The sequence below is a fragment of the Lacerta agilis genome, chromosome 6 (genome assembly GCF_009819535.1).
Source record: "Lacerta agilis isolate rLacAgi1 chromosome 6, rLacAgi1.pri, whole genome shotgun sequence".
Classification (NCBI taxonomy): Eukaryota; Metazoa; Chordata; class Lepidosauria; order Squamata; family Lacertidae; genus Lacerta; species Lacerta agilis.
The window spans coordinates 4132467-4155106 of NC_046317.1; the positions used below are offsets into that span (position 1 = coordinate 4132467).

Here is a 22640-nt window from a genome sequence, read left to right on the forward strand (position 1 = left end):
CCCTGGAGAGTGGCAGGAATATCCCTTCAAACATGACTGACCTCAGTCCATGGAATTTGGATGGCTTGCAAGCCTTTGGAGTGGTTTTGTTTGTTTTTTTTGGAGTGGTTTTTTCCTAGATGCACACAGGTTGGGAACCAAGATTTATTTTAAGACTTGAAGCTACTGAGCAGCGTTTCTGAGTTCCCCCGAGGAAGTTGCGCTTTGCTTGTCTGTTTAGAATTGAGCCATAATAGGAACTTTCATTCCTTGTTCTCTTATTTGGGGATTATTTATGTGTGCGTGCGTGTGTGCCTATCACTTGGAGGCATCCGGAAGTTGTTGGCATGTGAGAATGTGGCCATCACAGATCTCGCCACACAGATGGAAGTTTTGCACCAGCTAAAAACCCAGTTCTTCTCAGTGGAGTCAGTTAATCCAGGGTACAAGGATGCAGAATAGGGAAATCAGAGTTGATTCAGGGGTTGTGTGAAATAACGCTGGGTCAGACCTCGCCTCCTGTTTTTGTGAAAGTCTTTGCTCCCTGTGAAACAGGTACAGTGGTACCCCGCAAGACGAATGCCTCGCACAACGAAAAACTCGCAAAACGAAAGGGTTTTGTGAGTTTTTAGTTGACTCGCGAGGCGAATTCGTCTGTGGCTGTTTTTCGCAAGACGAATTCGTCTGGCGAGGTACCACTGTAAGCCGGCACCGGAGCCGTGCTGTTTGCCCGCTGCAACCTTAAAACGCGGCGCGGTCCGGTCCGGTGCTGGTCGGAAGGGGTGTCAGCCGATTGCGCCCGCCATCTTGGGTGGACATGCGCAGTCGACCCAAGATGGCGGGCGCGATCGGCCGGCACCCTTTCTGACCGGAGCCGCGCCGCATTTTAAAGCTGCAGCGGGCGTACAGCAGCGCTGCTGTTCGCCCACTGCAGCTTTAAAACGTGGCGTGGCGCCATAGCTGTAAAGTCTTACCTTTTTGCTCTGGTCGGAAGGGGTGCCGTCCGATCGCATCCGCCATCTTGGGTCGACTGCGCATGTCCACACGTCCAGACATGCGCAGTCGAACCAAGATGGCGGACGCGATCGGACGGCACCCCTTCTGACCGGCGACCCCGGACTTTTTTCCCCATAGGAACGCATTAATTAAATTTTAATGCGTTCCTATGGGAAATAGTGCCTCGCAATACGAAATTTCCACAAGACGAGAAGTCTTGCGGAACGAATTAATTTCGTCTTGCAAGGCACCACTGTATTCTTTTTCCCTGCTGCTTTCACAGAAAGAAGAAAAACTTTCTTCAAAATTCGTTGGTTTGGGGGCAAGAGCAGCACTTACCTTTATTTAAGTGAACAAGGTGGCTGAGGGGCCTTCTCTGCAGCTCATTTTTCTTTTAAAGCCCACTTTCAGCCACAGAAGGCGTCCGGCCCAGCAGCGCTTCCTGAAATGACCATGCCACCACCGCAAAACTTCACACGGTCATTCCAGGAAGCACTGGGAGCCTGTGTGCAAAGAGCCATTTGCCAGGCTGAGCACAGGCAGGGCTTTTCTTGAACGGTTTCTCAAAACCTTTTCTCTCTGCCGCTCTTTCCAAATATACAGACTGCCTGAAAGTTCGTCATCATGCTAGCATGAATCTGTCCCTAGTAGAGATGCTGATGAAGATACTGGGCTGCGCTCTTGTGCTTCCCAAGACCTACTTCAAAGGAGAAGAGGTTTTAGGGATTCGGCATTAGGCCACACGGCCTGCCACTGAGATGGGCACCCAGGAAAAGGACTGCATGGATGCTGTTATGTACTGAGTTGAATAGGATCCAAACTGCAGCAGGCTGATTGGTCCTAGAACAATAGGATTGAGATTGCAGCAGTCTGACTGGTCCCAGAACAATAGGATTGAGATTGCAGCAGTCTGATTGGTCCCAGAACAATAGGATTGAGATTGCAGCAGTCTGACTGGTCCCAGAACAATAGGATTGAGATTGCAGCAGTCTGACTGGTCCCAGAACAATAGGATTGAGATTGCAGCAGTCTGACTGGTCCCAGAACAATAGGATTGTGATTGCAGCAGTCTGATTGGTCTGCAGGAGCCACCCAATCCAGCTCCAGGTGGAAGTGAATCCGCATTCCGATTGGCATACAGGAGTATCCCGGAATTAGCCAATCACGTGGGGCCCATTGTGTAAATAGTGTATATAAAGCAAACATTTTGGGGGAACTGCATTCCTCACTACTATGAGCTGAATAAAGAGCATGAAATTCACACTCGACTCCGAGTATCTTTCAGATGCGAAGTGTTGTTACTGCGGTAATTAATCTGTACTGTTTCGTGTTACCTCTCTCCTTCTCTCTGCAGGGCATATATGAGCGTGAAGGAGCTGAAGGAGGCGCTTCAGCTGAACAGCACTCACTTCCTGAACGTCTACTTTGCTAGCTCTGTGCGGGAGGAGCTCGCAGGTGCTGCCACCTGGCCCTGGGACAAGGATGCCCTCAGCCACCTGGGTAAGCCTAGCTCTTGGGTGCACCTGGGTTGGGGGTCGCCCTCTGCCACTGACCTTTGCAAAGAAGGTTCCTTGCAGACAGAATCCGTGCTATCCTGTCCTGTTAGGTAAAATGTCACTTAGGAATGGCACTGAGGGCCTGCACCTTCTCCCTTGCTGCTTTGCTCTTGGTAGGGATGAGGTGGAGAACGTTGGGTGGGTGGGTGGTGACAGGGTGAGACAGGGAGTGGGGCTGTTGTCCATGGCCGCTGGTTCCCCAAAGCACAGTTGCCCCTACTTGCCCTTCCCCCCGGGGACAGCCCATCTTTGTTAGAAAATGTTTTGCAGCTTTCTTTGTTGTTCAGTCGTTCAGTCGTGTCCGACTCTTCGTGACCCCATGGACCAGAGCACGCCAGGCACGCCTATCCTTCACTGCCTCCCGCAGTTTGGCCAAACTCATGTTAGTAGCTTCGTGAACACTGTCCAACCATCTCATCCTCTGTCGTCCCCTTCTCCTTGTGCCCTCCATCTTTCCCAACATCAGGGTCTTTTCTAGGGAGTCTTCTCTTCTCATGAGTTGGCCAAAGTACTGGAGCCTCAACTTCAGGATCTGTCCTTCTAGTGAGCACTCAGGGCTGATTTCTTTAAGGATGGATAAGTTTGATCTTTTTGCAGTTCATGGGACTCTCAAGAGTCTCCTCCAGCACCATAATTCAAAAGCATCAATTCTTCGGCGATCAGCCTTCTTGATGGTCCAGCTCTCACTTCCGTACATTACTACTGGGAAAACCATAGCTTTAACTATAAAGACCTTTGTCGGCAAGGTGATGTCTTTGCTTTTTAAGATGCTGTCTAGGTTTGTCATTGCTTTTCTCCCAAGAAGCAGGCGTCTTCTAATTTCGTGACTGCTGTCACCATCTGCAGTGATCATGGAACCCAAGAAAGTGAAATCTCTCACTGCCTCCATTTCTTCCCCTTCTATTTGCCAGGAGGTGATGGGACCGGTGGCCATGATCTTAGTTTTTTTATGTTGAGCTTCAGACCATATTTTGCGCTTTCCTCTTTCACCCTCATTAAAAGGTTCTTCAATTCCTCCTCACTTTCTGCCATCAAGGTTGTATCATCAGCATATCTGAGGTTGTTGATATTTTTGCCCCTTCGCCACGACAAGGCAGTGATCCATGAAGGGGGCAGCTTTCTTAGTGGGTTCCAATTACTTCTCCACCTGGTCATCTTCCGGAGCTGACTGTGAACCTTTGCTGCTCCTTGTGGTACCCATAACCTGCTGCCTTAATTTGCTTCATACCACCAGCCCACCGCCCCACCCCCTTCCTGCCTTTCTTTGCGTGTTACCAGTGGCAAGGTTGCATTCGTAAACATGCTTACCGGGAATAAAATTCAACAGAAATGTATTGGATTTATTTCTCCAGTAATGTGAATGTTGTACAGTGGTGCCCCGCTAGACGAAAATAATTCGTCCTGCGAAAATTTTTGTCTATCGGGTTTTTCGTCTAGCGAAGCGGCAATGACAGCCGCGCTCCGCTAAATGAAAAAAAAAAAGACGAAAATTTTTTGTCTTGCGAAGCAGCCCCATTGACTTTTTCGTCTTGCGGGGCAGCTTCCGCTAGACGAATGCCGGTCGTCTAGTGAGTTTTTCATCTAGCGAGGCATTCGTCTAGCGGGGCACCACTGTATATAGTTCTTGGCACAGGATTTGCATTTTTTTAAAAAAATGCATGTGATACGTTTGGTTCCACTCATAGTACAGTTGTATCTCAGGTTACGTCCGCAACGGCTTACGTATTTTTGGGTTATGTAACCCGGAAGTGTTTTTCGGGGCATGCGCGATTCGCACATGCGCAGAAGCAGTCTGTGCAGTTCGCGCATGCGCAAAGTGCAGTTTTCGGGTTGCGTACTTTTTGGCAACCCGGAACCAATTAAGTACATCACCCGAGGTACCACTGCACTTTGCAGATTTGTGATGTGGGAATTTTTGCAGCAGAGAACTAGTTCAGAGACTTCGAGAGTTCCTCATTCCCTTTTAGGAAGCATTTTCCAATGCACGTGGCTTTGGTTTCTCAGGAATCCTGTAGATCTTTTCAAGATACCTGCTCACAAAGTTAAACACTGGACAGCTGCACAAAAATGTTCACCAAACCATTTCCTTTAGCTGCCTGAGCTGGGGTGTTGAGCAAGCTTCCCATTCTCGATTCCCACTCTTTTTCTCCAGCACACCACATTTTACCTCAGCGACAACTTTCCAAGGTTCAAAGCCCCCTGGAGACCCTTTATCTCCTTTTCCTCCTACTTAGGCCAGGAATGTCCAGCTGATGGTCTGTGGGATAAATACAGCCCTCAAAACCATTTTTTTCTGGCTCCTGCATGCCCTCATCATATTTATAGCAAATACAGTAACAAGTTTGACTAAACAGTCACTGATTTTTCTTTCATCTTGTTTTAAATTCAAAAAACAAATATTGCAAAAATACTCTTTTTAGTATCACAGTGGAGTAAAGAGAAATGGAACCCACTTTAATTAGGGGCAGACAGGAGAAGCCATTTTTCTGGTGTTGATCACAAGCATATCCATTTTGGTAATTTCCAGAACTTTTAATTAGCTGTTCCTTAAGTAGGTATTTTCCACCTTAAGTGGTTTCCCACCTTTTAATTAAGCTGTTCCTTAAGTAGCAATGTTTTCCATTGCTGAGCCAAAACATCCTTGGCAGCTGTGAAAAGATCTAAAAAAAAAACCCTAGTCCTTCTGTACATCAATAAATATCATCTGAATAATAACAAAACACTCAGTGTCTCAAGCCTCACATTAACAATTTTGAGTATTAACACATTAAAATCGGGGACAAATATTTTTTGTCTCTCATGGCCTTTGACAGAGCTTTCCGCCATTAATTTGAATACTTCTTCCTATAATCTGTGTCATCCAATCCAGTGGCCATCAACACAACGTGAGGTATATTACTTATTAAGCAATATATTTCTTTTAACTGAATCTGTTGCTCAACCATTTCATCGGGTGACTTCAGGTTGTGTTGTTATGGGGGGGGGGGAAGTCTCCCATATTTACCACTTACTGCTGGGTGCCACGTACCGTATTTTTCGCTCCATAAAAGGCACTTTTTTCCTCCTAAAAATTAAGGGGAAATATCTGTGCATCTTATGGAGCGAATGGTGGTCCCTGGAGCCGAATTGCCCAGGGGCCAAAAGCAGATAGTGCTTTTTATTTTACAAAGAGAAAAAAAGGGGTGTTGAAAGGACCCCGCTCAGCAGCTGATCAGCAAGAGATCGGGAGAGAGATAAGAGTCCCGGCTCCCTTTCAGCCCCGCCCTCCATTGTTGAATGTGCTGCAGAGGGAGGTTGTTTGTTTCCCCAGTGACATGTGACTGGCTGATTAGATTATCTGTCTGGAAACTGTAGAAATGGCTCCCTTTCCTTCAGAAGCTGCAGAAATGTGAGTTGAACCCCATAAAAAATGGGGCTTTTCCTCTTTGCTTTTCCCCCTTTGCAAAAGGAGCTTTGCTTTTCTCCCTTTGCAAAAAAGCTGCAAAACCTTTAGCTGGTCCTCAAAAAAACCCAGGGCTTTCCCCTTTGCAAAAATGCTGCAAAACCTTTAGCTGATCCTCAGAAAAACAGGGCTTTTCCATTTGCAAAAAGCTGCAAAACTTTTAGGTGCTCCTAAAAAAAACAGGGCTTTTCCCTTTACAAAAAAGCTGCAAAACTTTTAGCTGATCCTCAAAAAACAGGGCTTTTAGAGGAGGAAAAACAGAAAAAAATATTTTTTTTCTTGTTTCCTCCTCTAAAAATGAGGTGCGCCCTATGAAGCGAAAAATATGGTACTTTACTACAGAGCCTTGTCATCTGAAGATAAATCAGTTTTGTTTGGCACAAACAGGCTGGAGAAAAGTGTGAACCCTGAAAACGCAGAGGTTGGCCGTCCTCTAGCTCATTCTACCGACCCAGATACTTGCGGGCCATAACTTCAGGTCTTGTTGCAGCCACCAGAACTGATCTTTCAGCTTAGTTGGTCAGTTCCAAAAGTTCAGGGGTGTTGACTTGTGTGGCTTAAGTGCTTGCTTAAGTACTTGTAGCCTGCTGGGTTTTTTTTTTTTTTTTTATGAAGACCTAAGTTCCTATGTGGTAAATTCTCTTGTTCCTGAAGAGGAGCCAAAGCGTTGGCCTTTGACAAGCTAAGATTATTAGCTTGCTGAGGTTTTGATCTCTAAGCAAAGGCCATCATGGACTCACTCCACACCTCTTAACTTTCATGTCTGATGGCCTTTGTGCAGTCACTTGCTGACCCCTCAGAAGTTTTTTTGTTTTTTTAAATCAAAGCTGATTCATAACAAGTCCACAAGTAAAGTAAATGAGCTGGCCAGCACGGAATCTGGAAAAGGGAGGTATGATTGCTATAAATGATACCCTAGGGCAGCAGAAGCTTTAAAAACTATTCCACCCCACTTTCCCAGAGACCTTGGGTGGCCAATTTGGCCCTTGCAATCATAGCTGTCAAGTCTCCCTTTTTTGTGGGAAACTCCCTTATTCCAAGCCGTTTCCCGCTGCTATCACTTATTGTTGATGTCCCTTAAATTTCCCTTATTTCCGGGAAGGAGAGTTAGAGTCCAGGGACTCCTTGGGTTCCTGCCTTTCTCAGCCCTGCCTGCCTACCTCACAGGACTGTTGTGGGGATTAAATGAGGACTAGGACCAGGGAGCTCCTTGGAGAAAAAGGTGGAATATAAATAACAGACAGACATATAAAGAAGAAGAAGATAAAATAGACGAATGTTTCTTGGCAACAGGTCCTCAGATTAAGCATTGCTGCCCCTAACTGGAGGCACAGCAGAGCCAACCTGGCCAGAAGCCACCAGTGGTCCTCTCCTCCTGCATGAATTTGCCTAATCCTTTTCTATAGCCATCCAAGTTGGTGGCCATCGCTGCTCCCTGTGGCAGGGAGTTCCAGAGGTTAACCGTGTGCTGCGTGAATAAGTGCTTTCTTTTCTCTGCCCTGATTTCTCTTTCCTGGGGGCTCTTTCCTGGTGTAAATTAATTTGTAGCCTGGGGGGGATTACCACGGCGTGGACTGTGTCCCTAAGAACTGTAGACTGTCCCCAGGACAGGTGAGAGTGCTGATCCCTTATTTTCAAATCCGAAACTTGACAGCTATGCTTGCAATATGCAGAAATTTTCACACAGGAGAGGGATCACAGAGACCGGGCAACCTTTCCCCCATTAAATGAATTTGTGTGTGTGTGTGTGTGTGTGTTCACCCAGTTTGAAAACAAGCTAGCATTCTTGGAGAAAGTGGGGGATTGAGCACAAGGTTGCCAAGACACTTCTCAGCAGTAGCTGGCTCTCTCCCGCTCATATTTTTCTCCAGTGGAAAGGGTTTCAAGTTTCTGCTTGAAGGTGGGAATAGTAGGTTTTGAGGCCCCCTGTGCCCTCAGCAATCAGACTCACTTTGCTGTTTGCTGTTAGCGGTTGACACAGTGGGATTATGGCTGGGCTCTAACATCCCATTAACTTAGCTATTAGCAAGCTTTTCTTTCTTCACTCACTCACATTCCTCTCCTTTGCTTTCAGCAAGGGAGCCTCCTGTCTCAGACTGGGGTTTGGCTGGGAAATGAGCCTCAGTTTTCTTTTCCTGGTTCAATTTTTGCTTGTTAGCTAAGTAGGTCCCCGGTCAGTGAATGGAGCTCTCCTGCAGCCCGTCTTGCCATGCAAACATGAAAGGTGGCCTGGCCATCTGATCTGTCGAAAAGTGTTTCTTTAAGCAAGAACAAAATAGAAAATTCTTTCCAGTAGCACCTTAGAGACCAACCGAGTTTGTTCTTGGTATGAGCTTTCGTGTGCATGCACACTTCTTCAGATACCAAGCAAGGTCAAATACTGATACATGTGGGGAGATTTATATTAAAATGTGAGCTGTCTATTTAGTTATATATTTTTCAATCATTGTATAAGGTATAGCAAGTTTTGTTTCATTATTAAGGGAAGCGATATACAGACAATTGGAAGTCAATTTTTAATTGTTATTTATAATTCTTTGCTTTTTAATGTGTGTTTTGTTTTTTCAAATATTATTTTTCATGGATTATTATGTCTAGACTATATGCTTTTGGGGGGTTGTTTGTTTATTTGTTTCTATTGGTTGATTTGATATGGTTGTATTTTTTTTGTTTATTTGTTTCTATTGGTTGATTTGATATGGTTGTATTTTATAAGTCTGAAATTAAATAAAGCTATTTAAAAAAATTTTAAAAAAAGAAAAGAAAAGAAAAGTGTTTCTTTAAGCAAGGTCAAATACTGTCAGATAAGGTTGATTTGCCAAGGGGAGAACTGTGCTAGCCTTTTGTAACACAGAGAACCCTAATAGCTAAGGCATTTATTGTGACCAGAACTTTGGGGGTGGGGGGAAGAGCCCGTTTCACCAGAAATATTTATGGCAAAATATTAACACATTGGTTTTTCAGAATTCTAAATAGTGTGACTTAGTCATTATGAAAAAAAGCAACCCAACTTCACTTTTTATAACAAAAAAGAGTTATTATTTATAGGCAACAGTGTTTTGATAGGTATGTATGATATTTAAAAGACGGAACAGTTCCTGGCCTGTATCCCATGGCCTTAGATATTAGAAACGAGGATGGAATAATGAAAAGAAGGGAGAACCAGCCCCCCCTGCATATTTGACAGTGTTCGATAACGGTCAAATAATTGGTGTTTATTTTGAGAATGTTTGGCTGCTTAATTGACAAGTATTCTTACAGGACAGAATAATCTTGAATAAAAGAAGGTAGGGCTGCTGTGGAAATGTCTGCGACACACACATTAGTGGCAGTTAATTTTGGGGAGGAGAAGCAGACTTCTGCCCCCTCTTCAAAATAGGTTCTGCTGTCACTCACACTTTTTGGGTGTGTACACCTTGGTGGGACGCGGGTGGCGCTGTGGGTTAAACCACAGAGCCTAGGGCTTGCGGATCAGAAGGTCGGCGGTTCGAATCCCCGCGACGGGGTGAGCTCCCGTTGCTCGGTCCCAGCTCCTGCCAACCTAGCAGTTCGAAAGCACGTCAAAGTGCAAGTAGATAAATAGGTACCGCTCCGGCGGGAAGGTAAATGGCGTTTCCGTGCGCTGCTCTGGTTCGCCAGAAGCAGCCTTGTCATGCTGGCCACATGACCTGGAAGCTGTACGCCGGCTCCCTCGGCCAGTAACGTGAGATGAGCGCCGCAACCCCAGAGTCGGACCCAACTGGACCTAATGGTCAGGGGTCCCTTTACCTTTACCTTACACCTTGAAAGGCAGCAGTAGAATCACCTTTCTGTCCAGCCTGCTGCTTGAAACATGTCTACTCGTCAAAGAACGTATCTTGTTGCTGAAGCTCATCCTCAGGAGCAAAACAGTGGACCAGGAACGACTTCGACATGGATCCTTTCTTCCTTATGAGCTGGCACGCAGATTGGTATACTTACTCATAAGTAGTTCTGCTGGCAGGAAGGACTCTATTTGCATGGGTACTATTTAAGGTAGCTTAGTGGGCTTCTTCTCCCATCTGTTGATCTGTCTTAGGGCGCTCACCTAGGGTTAGACCTAAAGATGGTTAGCTCTACAGAGGCCATTCCCAGCCAGTCTTCTCATGATGAGGAACACTATTTGGAACTTCTCACTGGAAAAGTTGGCATTTACTTTAGCTCAGGATTCCACTCCTCTCTCTGAGTGACATTGAATGCATTTGCTGTTTCAGGTGGTGTGGTCCTCAATCCGGCCTATTATGGTATGCCGGGTCATACAAATACCATGATCCATGAAGTGGGACACATCCTGGGACTCTACCATGTCTTTAAGGGAGTAAATGAAAGGGAATCCTGTGATGACCTGTGCAGGGAGACGACACCATCCATGGAGACTGGAGATCTTTGTGCCGATACAGCACCTACTCCCAAAAGCAAACGCTGTCGGGATCCAGATCCGACCAATGACACCTGTGGCCAGACCCACTTCTCTGGAACTCCCTTCAACAATTATATGAGCTACACAGGTAAGGAAGGGGAGGGGGGGAACTTTTGCTTCATGAGGTTCTGAGATGGGCTTCAGATGAGTCCGGTGAGATGCTGAGAACCTCTGCGTTCATTGTCAGAACTATACTATAAGTTGGAAGGTCTCATGATTTCACAGATTAGCATTAGGTAAAGAAAAGAGGGCCGTGCTTTTGAAAATCTCAGTAATCAAAAGGCAAATCGTACAAGCATCACATGCATTTTGTTTCCAGATCTCATGAATTCTAAATCTCCACACCCTTTCAAAGGTTTTGCGTGTTGAGGTCCCCAACCACCCTCCAGTAAATAACTCACACCAGAAACATTAATTTTGGTTTGGTTTTTGGGATAAATTTTGGCCACAACTTTATTAAAATACAAGATATGTGAGTGGCATTGGTTTAGACTATCTGACCCACTGGGGACAGAACTGACGACCATCAGTAAGGGAAAGCATATTGGGGAGAGAATAGGAGCTGGGGGGTCAGACACTACGACTCTCCCCAAATGCTCCCAGGGGCTCTTGCGTGGCCCTGGCCCCCGACCGGGGGATACGGACAAAAGCATTGCGAGCCCCTGGATTCCTTTAACGGAATTCCCCACGCAGCAGCAGCAGCATTGGAGGGGCAGACACAGCCAATCATTACCCCTCCAGCAACGAACACGAAACCAATGCCTAACCGCCAACCTTACAAGTTGTGACTAATTGCTACGCAGTAGGCGAAAACCAGAAGGCACCAGCCAATCAGCCAACTGGAAAAATTCCTACCAGGCCCCTGCACCAACGGCAGACGACGCCATGACAGGCATAGCAAGGTCAACGCAGAGGCCTAAAACGAGGGAGGGGAGGGCGGGCGATCCGTTGCAAGCAGCAAAGAGGAATAATACAGGGCGTGCCAAGGATTTTAATCCAGTAACTGTCCATCAACCAAAATTGCAACGTTAATTTCTCCCCAACAAACAAGTAATGCCCCAATCAAAACAGCGACTAACTCAGAACCAACCCACACTGGAAGGGTGGATTTTCTGGCCCCCACCGCAACCCGTGCTCTCTAGGATGGAGAACACGCATTTTGAAAGCTTCTCATCACCTAGGAACTACTAGTGGGAGGTATCTTGTCCCCATGCTCCTGGCACAAAGGCTCAGCTAGAGAAACAGAGCTTGCCCACCCCCAGTCATGTGCAACTTGCTTTGCAGTTCCAATATTTCGATGTATTTTCAGCATGGCCCAATGACCGGATCTCATAGTTGGCAGTAAAAAAACCAAAAACTGGCTGTCCTGTATCTACTCCAGAGTAATGACATAGCTGTGTTCCGTGACCAGCCACAATTATGAATGGAGGTCAGAACTATAAGTAAAAGTCTGCTGGAACCAATGTGTTTCAGCTGCACATTTAAATGCAGAGGGAGCCTGGTAGGCTAACCCAGTGAAGACTAGCCCCAGTCAAGGGCCACCTCTGTTTTGTGCCTGCTTGCCAGATCTCCACTGGTTACAGAATATGGGGAACAGTATGAGGCCTGAGCGTGTTCATATGGGAAAAGGCAGTTCTTAACGTTCTGGGTCGTAGGCCATTTAAATGAGCACCTTGAGGGGCTCTGCAATATTCTGACTACCGCTCTGTTAGTCTGTTCCTGGTTCACTTTGCTAGCAGGGGCAACTGAGGGGAGTGGAAGGCAATAAACGGTGGTTGGGTAGACTACCTATACCTACCTCAAATATATTGTAAATAATGTGTAAGTAGATAAATTCATTTAAGAAGGGTCCCCTAAAATGTCCCTTACCCTAAGAACAGCATAGGAGAATACAGTTGCTTCAGTACTTTCGTATGAAAGTACTTTTGTAGTAGCGTTTTCTCAGAAGTGCTCTTCCCTTCCAAAAGTGTCTTCTGTCTTTCTGCCTCATTCTCAGGAGTGGAAAAATTGGAAATTTTGATCAGCTCTGTTTTGGGGGGAAACCCTTATGGAAACTATTTTCTGTTTTGCAACGAGCGAAATTCGTTTAAAGGCAAGGTTTGCTCACCCAGAAATATGCAGTGTGAACATTTGTGTGTAAGACAATCTCTACAGCATTAGAGACAGACAGGCCCTGTATATGCTGTAGACATAGTCAACACTCAAATCCAGGATGTGTTTCTGCACCCAGAGGGTGCTACTGTCTTCATGAGAAGAGCCCATGTTTTTTTGTGAATTGCTTGCTTCCATTTGGTGACCTTTCCTCTGGTCTGGAGATACTAGAAGCATGCATCCTGCGAAGCTTACTCCCAGGTAAGTGTGTAAAGTATTACAGCCCACGGCATCTACACTTTTGAGGTCACAATTCTACGTAGAAGCAAGTTCCACAGAGTGGGTATTATTTCTCAGGACAGGTGCATTCCTCTTTGGCAAGCTCTTTAAAGGAACCAAGAAAGGAAAGGAAAGAAGATGGAAGGTCTGTGGATGCAGTGAGCTAGCAATCCTCATTCAATCGTGTGGAAGACAAGGAAGGGAGGGAGGGAGAGGACAGAAAAGGGTAGCATGGATATGAATGCAATTACACGTAATTTGGCTTTGTTATAGTTGGAAGGACTGCCAAGGGGGGGAAAAAGAGATGACCTGTCTTATTTCAATGCTGTTTTGGGCAGCTTGATCTGTAGGAATAAGCAGAGAAGCGTATGAGGATTATGAGGCTTAAACTTAATGGAGAAGATTAATCTGTAGGAGTGACCTGATGGAAGCTAGAGAGCAGATCCTATGTACAGTTAGTGCCAGGAACTATGGATTATGTTTTCATAAGTGCAATGTCTAAAGTATGTATTTAAGTTTCTCCCTGCCCCACAAGCCTGGCCCTCTTAGCTCTGCTGCCCAATGTGGTGTAGTGGTTAAGAGTGGTAGACTCGTAATCTGGTGAACCGGGTTTGCGTCTCCGCTCCTCCACATGCAGCTGCTGGGTGACCTTGGGCTAGTCACACTTCTCTGAAGTCTCTCAGCCCCACTCACCTCACAGAGTGTTTGTTGTGGGGGAGGAAGGGAAAAGAAAATGTTAGCTGCTTTGAGACTTCTTCGGGTAGTGATAAAGCGGGATATCAAATCCAAACTCCTTCTCCTCCATTTCTTCTTCTTCTTCTTCTTCTTCTTCTTCTTCTTCTTCTTCTTCTTCATTGCTGGTGGACTCCCCTGGCTCTGAGCTTTGGGGCTGGGTTGACTCTTCTCTCATCCTGGTTGATTACAACTGTTTGTTTTCAAGAGTCATGCATTCATCGCTGAGCTTTTGAGCTTCCTTCTTCGAAATGCCTGCCCTGAGTCTTTCGTGTTCCTTGATGTTGAGGGCAACATTCCTGGCTATTCATGAAGAAGAATTCTTGAGCTTACTTGGCACCTGTGATGAGATTAAGCAGTTGCTGAAGGACTGCCACCTGTTGGCAAATGGATGGCATAACATGCTCTGAGATTTTGTACTTTCCTCTCCGGAGCGGACATAGATATGTTTATGTCACGAGTGGGATGGACAGTTCATTCCATTTCTGGTCCATGTCACTTTCAGATGTGGAAACTCTACATTTGCTAGGGGTGAGAGAGGGATTCCATTCAGCTAGCATTTAGCCTGTAGGGAAACCTACGTAATTTTCACTTTTCAAAACAGCATGAGCAGCTTTCTATCTGCATTGCATGAACAAAATCTGGACTTCTTATTTTTTGAAGTGGCCCTCTGACTGCCTCATCATTACGTGAGTCTTGAGGGAAATCCAACGGCACTTAAATTGCTTCAGGATGTGGCCTGATAGAATTCCTCATGCATCCCTATGACAGGTCATGTGGCCAGCATGACTAAGCCGCTTCTGGCAAACCAGAGCAGCGCACGGAAAAGCCGTTTACCTTCCTGCCGGAGCGGTACCTATTTATCTACTTGCACTTTGAGGTGCTTTCGAACTGCTAGGTGGTCAGGAGCTGGGACCGAGCAACGGGAGCTCACCCCTTCGCCGGGATTTGAACCGCTGACCTTCTGATCGGCAAGCCCTAGGCTCTGTGGTTTACACCACAGCGCCACCCGCGTCCCTTTTCAAGTAGTATGATACTGCTTTAAATGGAAACTGCGGATGGGGCCTCAGTGTGAGCTAGGCCAGAGGGTCCTGCTGCTTCCAGTCTTCCTAAGCACCTGTGATGTGAAGGACTGCACTGTCACTGAATCTTCTCTGATGCACAGAATATTCTGGGAGGAGCACAGGGGTGGAAGACCAGGTCAGTGTGGGAGGCACACGAAGCCTACCTGCCCCCCTTGCACTGAGGGATCTCTTGACCAGGTTCCCCTCACCGCCCCCCCCCGGCCGTCTAGCGCTACGTTTCAGTTGCTTCACCAGCTGCCTCTCTTTCTCCCGCAGATGACAATTGCACGGACAGTTTCACCCCAAACCAAGTGGCTCGGATGCATTGCTATCTGGATTTGGTGTACCAGCAGTGGAGTCAGGGCAGGAGACCCACCCCGATCCCCATGCCAGCGGTCGTCATTGGGCAGAGCCAGGAAACCCTCACCATACACTGGCCGCCCCCTCTTAGTGGGGTGCTGTATGAAAGGTAAGAGTCTACCCAGTGGCAGTGAAGATGGCAAAGAATGCTAAATGGTGGTTAATTAGAATTGGAAGCCATATGATCTCCTTGTGCCAGTGTGAGGGTATATAAACAGTATTACTTCGTTTACTTTCAGTTTGTTTTTTTTAAATGCTTTGTGGGTGGAATAAATAATCATTTTTCTGATCTTTAAGGAAGCCCAAAATCTGCAGTCTGAATGTGAGGCAGGTTCCTCACTATGTGCCATGGTAGGACTGTCGCTCTGCATATACACGTGAAACTCGAAAAATTAGAATATTGTGGAAAGGTTCATTTCTTTCAGTAATTCAACTTAAAAGGTGAAACTGATATATGAGATAGACTCACGGCATGCAAAGCGAGATACGTCAAGCCTTTGTTTGTTATAATTGTGATGATTATGGCGTACAGCCGATGAGATCCCCAAATTAACAATTTCAACTTTGGGGTTTTCGTCAGCTGTACGCCATAATCATCACAATTATAACAAGCAAAGGCTTGACATATCTCGCTTTGCATGTCATGAGTCTATCTCATATATTAAACTCCAGTAGCTAATGAAAACAATTGCTTACATAAATGGACTTTTCCACGATATTCTAATTTTTCGAGTTTCACCTGTATGTTTTTCAGATGTTGGGAAATACACGTGGCTTTCCTATGTGAAAATACCTGTGTAGGGAAATGCTCTTGCTTGGAACAGCCTGCCATGGCCGATATATTTTGCAGATCTTCCTTTTGACCTTGCCCCCCCCCCCCGCCCTGTGTGTGTGGTGTTCCCTCCCATACTACCCGCACGTACTTGTTTTGATGGGAAAATGTTTATTTGAACATGTGTACCTTGGGGAAAGCTGAAGTTGGCCTCCAGCGCATGGAATTCCAGAATGCAAAGAAGGTGATAAAGATGAGCTGGCGATTCTTCTCACTCGTTTGCCAGTTGGCAAATGCCTTCTCTGAGGCTTTATGTTAGAGTCAAGTTGGGCGGGGGGCAAGGAGGGAGAGAAGACACGTATTAGTACAACAGAAAAGCTGGTCTTGATCCTTCTGCCGCAACCGGCATGAGATATATGTATGCAGCCTTAGTGATAAGTGTGCTTGTGTACAGTACTTTGGAACTCTTGCTTTCCCTTCCACCCACCCACAGCCCTGCTTTAAATTCTTTTCTTTTTTATAAATGATTTTTATCATTTTAAACTATAACAACTACAAAAAATAAAAATAACATGCATTCATCCGTTTTGGCTATCATAGCCATGACTTCCCTCAGACCTTCCAAATGGCTTTCAAATTTCTATCTTGGACAGTGCTAGCCGCTTCGAGAACACTGTCCAGCCATCTCATCCTCTGTCGTCCCCTTCTCCTTGTGCCCTCCATCTTCCCCAACATCAGGGTCTTTTCCAGGGAGTCTTCTCTTCTCATGAGGTGGCCAAAGTACTGGAGCTTCAACTTCAGGATATTAGGATACATTAAAATGTCACAGATTAAAAACTTCCCTGAACAGGGCTGCCTTCAGATGTCTTCTGAATGTCAGGTAGCTTTTTATCTCTTTGACTTGAGATAGGAGGGCATTCCACAGGGCGGGTGCCACTACCGAGAAGGCCCTCTGCCTGGTTCCCTGTAGCTTTGCTTCTCGCAGTCGGGGAACTGACAGAAGGCCCTCGGCGCTGGATCTCAGTGTCCGGGCAGAACGATGGGGGTGGAGACGCTCCTTCAGGTATACAGGATGGACGCCGTTTAGGGCTTTAAAGGTCAGCACCACCACTATCCCCTCCTGTGCACATTTCTTGTCTTAAAGCATTTTTATGACCTGGGCTGTCCTTACTTTTCTACCCATACTTACCATTCTGGTTCTGCTGGTTGAGAGAGATAAGAAACGCACCCACCCCAATTTGTATGTAGTGTCTCCCCAGTTCCATTCTTCAGTACAAGGTAGTAAGTAATTAAGTAAGTAAGTAAGTAAATTTTTATTTATGCCCCACCTCCCCTGCCAAGACCGGGCTCAGGGTGGCTAATATCAAATACATTAAAACACAATCAAACAATTGATTAAAATACAGCTTAAAAAATTGAATCAGGATAAAATTAAATGACTGCCCACGAATTACAACCATAGGGGTCGGGAACCTCAAGTATTGATCAGGGCCAGCTATCCATGTTTGTCCCACATGAGCCGATAAAAGGGCCAAAGATGTAACTTACAGGGTCCCATAGAGGGGGGTCAAACTGGACCCGGACCAAAGGCCAAGCAGAACAGCTTCGTCTTGTAGGCCCTGCGGAAGGATGTCACGTCCCGCAGGGTTCTGGTCTCCTGCGATAGAGCGTTCCACCAGGCTGGGGCCAAAGCCGAAAAGACCTTGGTCCTGGTTGAGGCCAGTTTAACCTCCATGAGGCCCGGGGCCTCCAAGATAATATTATTTGCGGACCGTAAGGGAAAGCTCAGGCAAAGCACAAAGCATGGCAGTCACTGAACCTCCATTAAAGGTGCCATGCAGACTGCTGAGGTAAAAATAGAAAAGCAATGGCACATGCTTCTATAACTGGGATATCATCTTAGGATAATTTCAGAGGTGTGTGTATACAGGTGAAACTCGAAAAATTAGAATATCGTGGAAAGGTTCATTTCTTTCAGTAATTCAACTTAAAAGGTGAAACTAATATATGAGATAGACTCATGACATGCAAAGCGAGATATGTCAAGACTTTATTTGTTATCATTGTGATATTATGGTGTACAGCTGATGAGAACCCCAAATTAACAATCTCAATTTTGGGGTTTTCATCAGCTGTGCACCATAATCTTCACAATTATAACAAACAAAGGCTTGTGATATCTCGCTTTGTATGTCATGAGTCTATCTCATATATTAAACTCCAGTAGCTAATGAAAACAATTGCTTACATAAATGGACTTTTCCACGATATTCTAATTTTTTGAGTTTCACCTGTAATTTATTCGTCATTTCATTATTCAGTCTTAATTTGTATTCCACTTACTGCCAAAATAGATTTCTTACCGAGTATTAAAATGAGTTCCACAAACATTAAAGTATAAACATCTGTCATTAAAACACACAGTAAAAGAGTCTTATAAAAAATTTAAACAGCCCTATCCATCATTAAAATATCAGTTTATATGCATTTTGAGAGGAATAATTACTGCAAACGTTCCATCAGTGCAAACATTTCAGCTTTCGGATGGATCAATTTCTCTCTCTCGGTCCCCCTTGCACTGTTCAGGGGGTCCTCCCAACCTCCTGGAGCCAGTGTGGGGAAAGGAGGAGGAAACCCCGTTGCATTGGCAGAAGACTCATTAGTTGAATCTGGTCCATACATATAAATAAAAATATTTCTGTCCTTGGAAACCCCACAGTGCATTACATGGCACTGAGCAGGTTCTTAATGTCAGTGGTGCTGCAGCCAGGCCACAAGCAGTATTATATGTCATTCTATACTGGGTGCGGAGGGGGGTGGATGTGTCTGCCCTTGTGGAATCTGGCCTCACAAACCCATGTACGGCAGCTCACCAAAATGCTTGCGCACACACAGATACGCCTGTCTGTCTGTCAAGAGGAATGGTCTGTTGAGAGCCAGTGTGGTGTAGTGGTTAAGAGCAGTAGTTTCGTTATCTGGTGAACTGGGTTCGCGTCTCCGCTCCTCCACATGCAGCTGCTGGGTGACCTTGGGCTAGTCACACTTCTCTGAAGTCTCTCAGCCCCACTCACCCCACAGAGTGTTTGTTGTGGGGGAGGAAGGGAAAGGAGAATGTTAGCCGCTTTGAGACTCCTTCGGGTAGTGATAAAGCGGGATATCAAATCCAAACTCCTTTTCTTCTTCTTCTACACCCTCCACCCTGAAAAGGAAATGTTTTTACTGCTAGGTGAAAGGACTTTCAGGGTGTAAAGCAGAGGTCTTCTGCTGTGAGTACAACAAAATGGCAACTGCACAGACCTCCTCTCGCCCACTTTATTGGAGTATGTGATATTTTTACTGGATCCAGGACCTTTAGGGTGCAAGGCGAGAGGGAGGTGAAAGGCCCCAGAAGCACCTGCAGTTCCAGATCCTGAACAGGTTCACATCTTATTCTTCCAGTGAAAGTTGGGGCCGCTGGATTTATTTTTTATTTATTAAATTTCTATGCCACACTTCCATCCAAGGATCACAGGGTGGTTTGCAAGAACCATTGGAGTGCACCAATACAAGTTTGTCATGGCCTTTGGCTAGAACAATAAACTCAAGAACCAACTAGCGACAGTGTGGAGGAGCCACCGACTCTCTTCCACTGTAACGTGTTTGTTAGTTTGCCACAGTGGACCACAGTTTGTGCACGTCTTATATAAGGCCTTGGGAATTCACGAGAGTTGCCATTGAAACTGCTTAGCTTGTCGCTCAAAGTCTGACTTAGAAGAGATTGAATAGAGTATGTTTTTCTCTCCTCCTCCCACCCCTCCTTCCCCTTCTACTTCTCTCTCTCTCTCTCTTGTGTGTGTCTTTTAGAGAGACAGGGAACCTCTGTGGAGGTTGTGCTGAAGATGGGACATTCAGCCAATACGTACATGAGGCCTCCTCACCTCGGATCTGTGACTCTTCTGGCTACTGGACTCCAGAAGAAGCAGTAGGTAAAGTTCCCAGCCCTTCTTCCCGTAACAGAAGGATTGTCAGATGAGAGCTAGAGATAACCATGTCTGTTTCACTTCCCTTTTTATTTTATTTTTAAAAAGGTCCACCCTGTGTTTCAGACATTCATTTAGAGTAGTTTTGCAGCCCTAAATACACGCAAACATAAATCTCGCCTCTTCATATAGTGGTACTATTACTTAATTCAGCCCTGGTCAGACCTCACCTGGAATACTGTGTCCAGTTCTGGGCACCACAGTTCAAGAAGGATACTGACAAGCTGGAACGTGTCCAGAGGAGGGCAACCAAAATGGTCAAAGGTTAAGGGGTGATATGATAGCCATGTTCAAATATATAAAAGGATGTCATATAGAGGAGGGAGAAAAGTTCTTTTCTGCTGCTCCAGTGAAGTGGACACGGAGCAATGGATTCAAACTACAAGAAAGAAGATTCCACCTAAACATTAGGAAGAACTTCCTGACAGTAAGAGCTGTTGGACAGTGGAATTTGCTGCCAAGAAGTGTGGTGGAGTCTCCTTCTTTGGAGGTCTTTAAGCGGAGGCTTGACAGCCATCTGTCAGGAATGCTTTGATGGTGTTTCCTGCTTGGCAGGGGGTTGGACTGGATGGCCCTTGGGGTCTCTTCCAACTCTATGATTCTAATGCTTGTGTCTGCTTCTGTAATCGTGGACAGATGCACACACCCTCTAATGCTGGCACAGATATTTGGTTTTTTGCTCCAGCCCTGGTCCTTGTATGCAGTCCTACCTCTAAGGTTGTGAGCTGCCCAGTTCACCCAATTCTCCACTGTCCTGTTTTCCTTTTAAGGACCTCCAGATGTGGATCAGCCCTGTGAGCCCAGCTTGCAGGCTTGGAGCCCTGAGTTCAATCTGTTCAACGTTAGCATGACCACCCCTTGCCCTCAGCCACTCGGTTGCATCTTGGAGCTGCACTTCCTGCATCCTGTTTACCCGGAGTCCCTAATGGTATGGACAACCTACTTCTCTACGGACTCCCCCAAGGCTCTGTCGGACATTGAGATCCTGACAGAGCACGGGGACTCTGTACACCTGGGGCCCATGGACACTTTTTGTGACATCCCCCTCACGGTTAAGCTCAACCTTAACAAGAAGGTGTCTGGCGTAAAGATCTACACGTTTGATGAGCAGATGGAGATAGACGCTGCACTTCTGGTATCCATGCCACAGAGCCCGCTTTGTTCCAACTGCAAACCTGTAAGGTACAGGGTTCTCCGGGACCCCCCATTTCTGGATGGATCCCCAGCGATGGTGACGCAGCCGGGACGAAAGTTTACTGACACGTGAGTGAAGGCATGAGTGTTCAGGAACGCTCTCTTAGCTGGTGGTTCCTCAGGTACATACTAGGCCCCCTTCCCTTTTAAAAGCTTAAATTTGACTAGCTTTTTTCAGCCCTGAGGGGAAACATGCGGGAAGTATTCTGCCCAGTTGCTAAGCTGAAGCCACTTACAAAAGCAATGGGATGATTGACAGGCAAGCGGTGTTTCGAAAATAGCTGTATGCTAGTGTTCACCCTGTTAAGAAGCGGTTCTCGAGCTTTCTTCTCCGGGCCACACTTTGAGAGTAACAATTTGCTGGCGCCACACCAAATTTTACCATGTAAAGAAATACATTGGCAAAAAACAAACAAACCAACAACTCCTAGCAGTGCTTGATTTTGAAAATATATTTATCAGTATTCTGCAAAATAAAAAATAAAAAAGATACTATATTACACTACACTGAAATGTTAAGTGTTTCTTGGATTGTCCTTGAACTTTCCGGTCAACCTTGCCACCCTCTCCTGCCACACCACCGGTTTGGTGTGCTACAGCCTTTGGGAACCACTGCTGTAAATTAAAGAGCCCCTGTCAGATAAAAAGGGGGAAGTCCCCGGAATCTGGTGCTGCGTTTGGGGATTAGCTGAAAATTGGGGGGGGGGGGCAGTTTGAGCCTTTCAGACATTAGCTGCCTATCCTTAGCATACACGGGTGAAATATACTCGGAGTCCAGTGTGATTTTCATGCTCTTTATTCAGCTCATAGTAGTGAGGAATGCAGTTCCCCCAAAACGTGTGCTTTATATACACTATTTACACAATGGGCCCCATGTGATTGGCTAATTCCGGGATACTCCTGTAAACCAATCGGGTTCTGGATTCACTTCCACCTGGAGCTGGATTGGGTGGCTCCTGCGGACCAATCAGACTGCTGCATTCTGGATCCTATTGTTCTAGGACCAATCAGACTGCTGCATTCTGAATCCTGTTGTTCTAGGACCAATCAGACTGCTGCATTCTGAATCCTGTTGTTCTAGGACCAATCAGACTGCTGCATTCTGGATCCTATTGTTCTAGGACCAATCAGACTGCTGCATTCTGAATCCTGTTGTTCTAGGACCAATCAGACTTGCTGCATTTTGGATCCTATTCAACTCAGTACATCACAACGGGAAATTCAGCTTAGGAAAAGGCAAGAAAGTATTCTGTCATAAGTCTTGACTTCTGTTTGCTTCTGCAGGGAAGTCCTGGCAGGCCAGCTGTATCGCTACCAAGTGCAGGCTGTGGCTGGAGCTGCTGTAGGTGAAGCCTCCCCTCCTCTGGTCCACATCCATGGCTCTCCCTATTGCGGGGATGGTAAAGTAAGCAGGTGAGGAGCACTGAGATCTGAAAATGCTGAGCTTTCTTTCTTTTTGTTGTTGTTCAGTCGTTCAGTCGTGTCCGACTCTTTGTGACCCCATGGACCAGAGCATGCCAGACACCCCTATCCTCCACTGCCTCCCGCAGTTTGGCCAAACTCATGCCAGTCGCTTCAAGAACACTGTCCAACCATCTCGTCCTCTGTTGTCCCCTTCTCCTTGTGCCCTCCATCTTTCCCAACATCAGGGTCTTTTCTAGGGAGTCTTCTCTTCTCATGAGGTGGCCAAAGTACTGGAGCCTCAACTTCAGGATCCG

The 22640-nt window shown here is 46.1% G+C and overlaps 1 protein-coding gene across 1 annotated transcript in view; it reads left to right on the plus strand.

Annotated features, from left to right (window-relative positions):
* The window catches only part of PAPPA2 (pappalysin 2), a 143626-nt gene that overhangs the window by 40670 nt on the left and 80316 nt on the right, over positions 1-22640 (plus strand). Inside the window, exons 3-8 of the mRNA XM_033151073.1 lie at positions 2330-2475; positions 10206-10499; positions 14854-15046; positions 19553-19674; positions 20499-20991; positions 22207-22335. Of these exons, the coding sequence (XP_033006964.1) occupies positions 2330-2475; positions 10206-10499; positions 14854-15046; positions 19553-19674; positions 20499-20991; positions 22207-22335 (1377 nt within the window). The remainder of the gene's footprint in view (positions 1-2329; positions 2476-10205; positions 10500-14853; positions 15047-19552; positions 19675-20498; positions 20992-22206; positions 22336-22640) is intronic.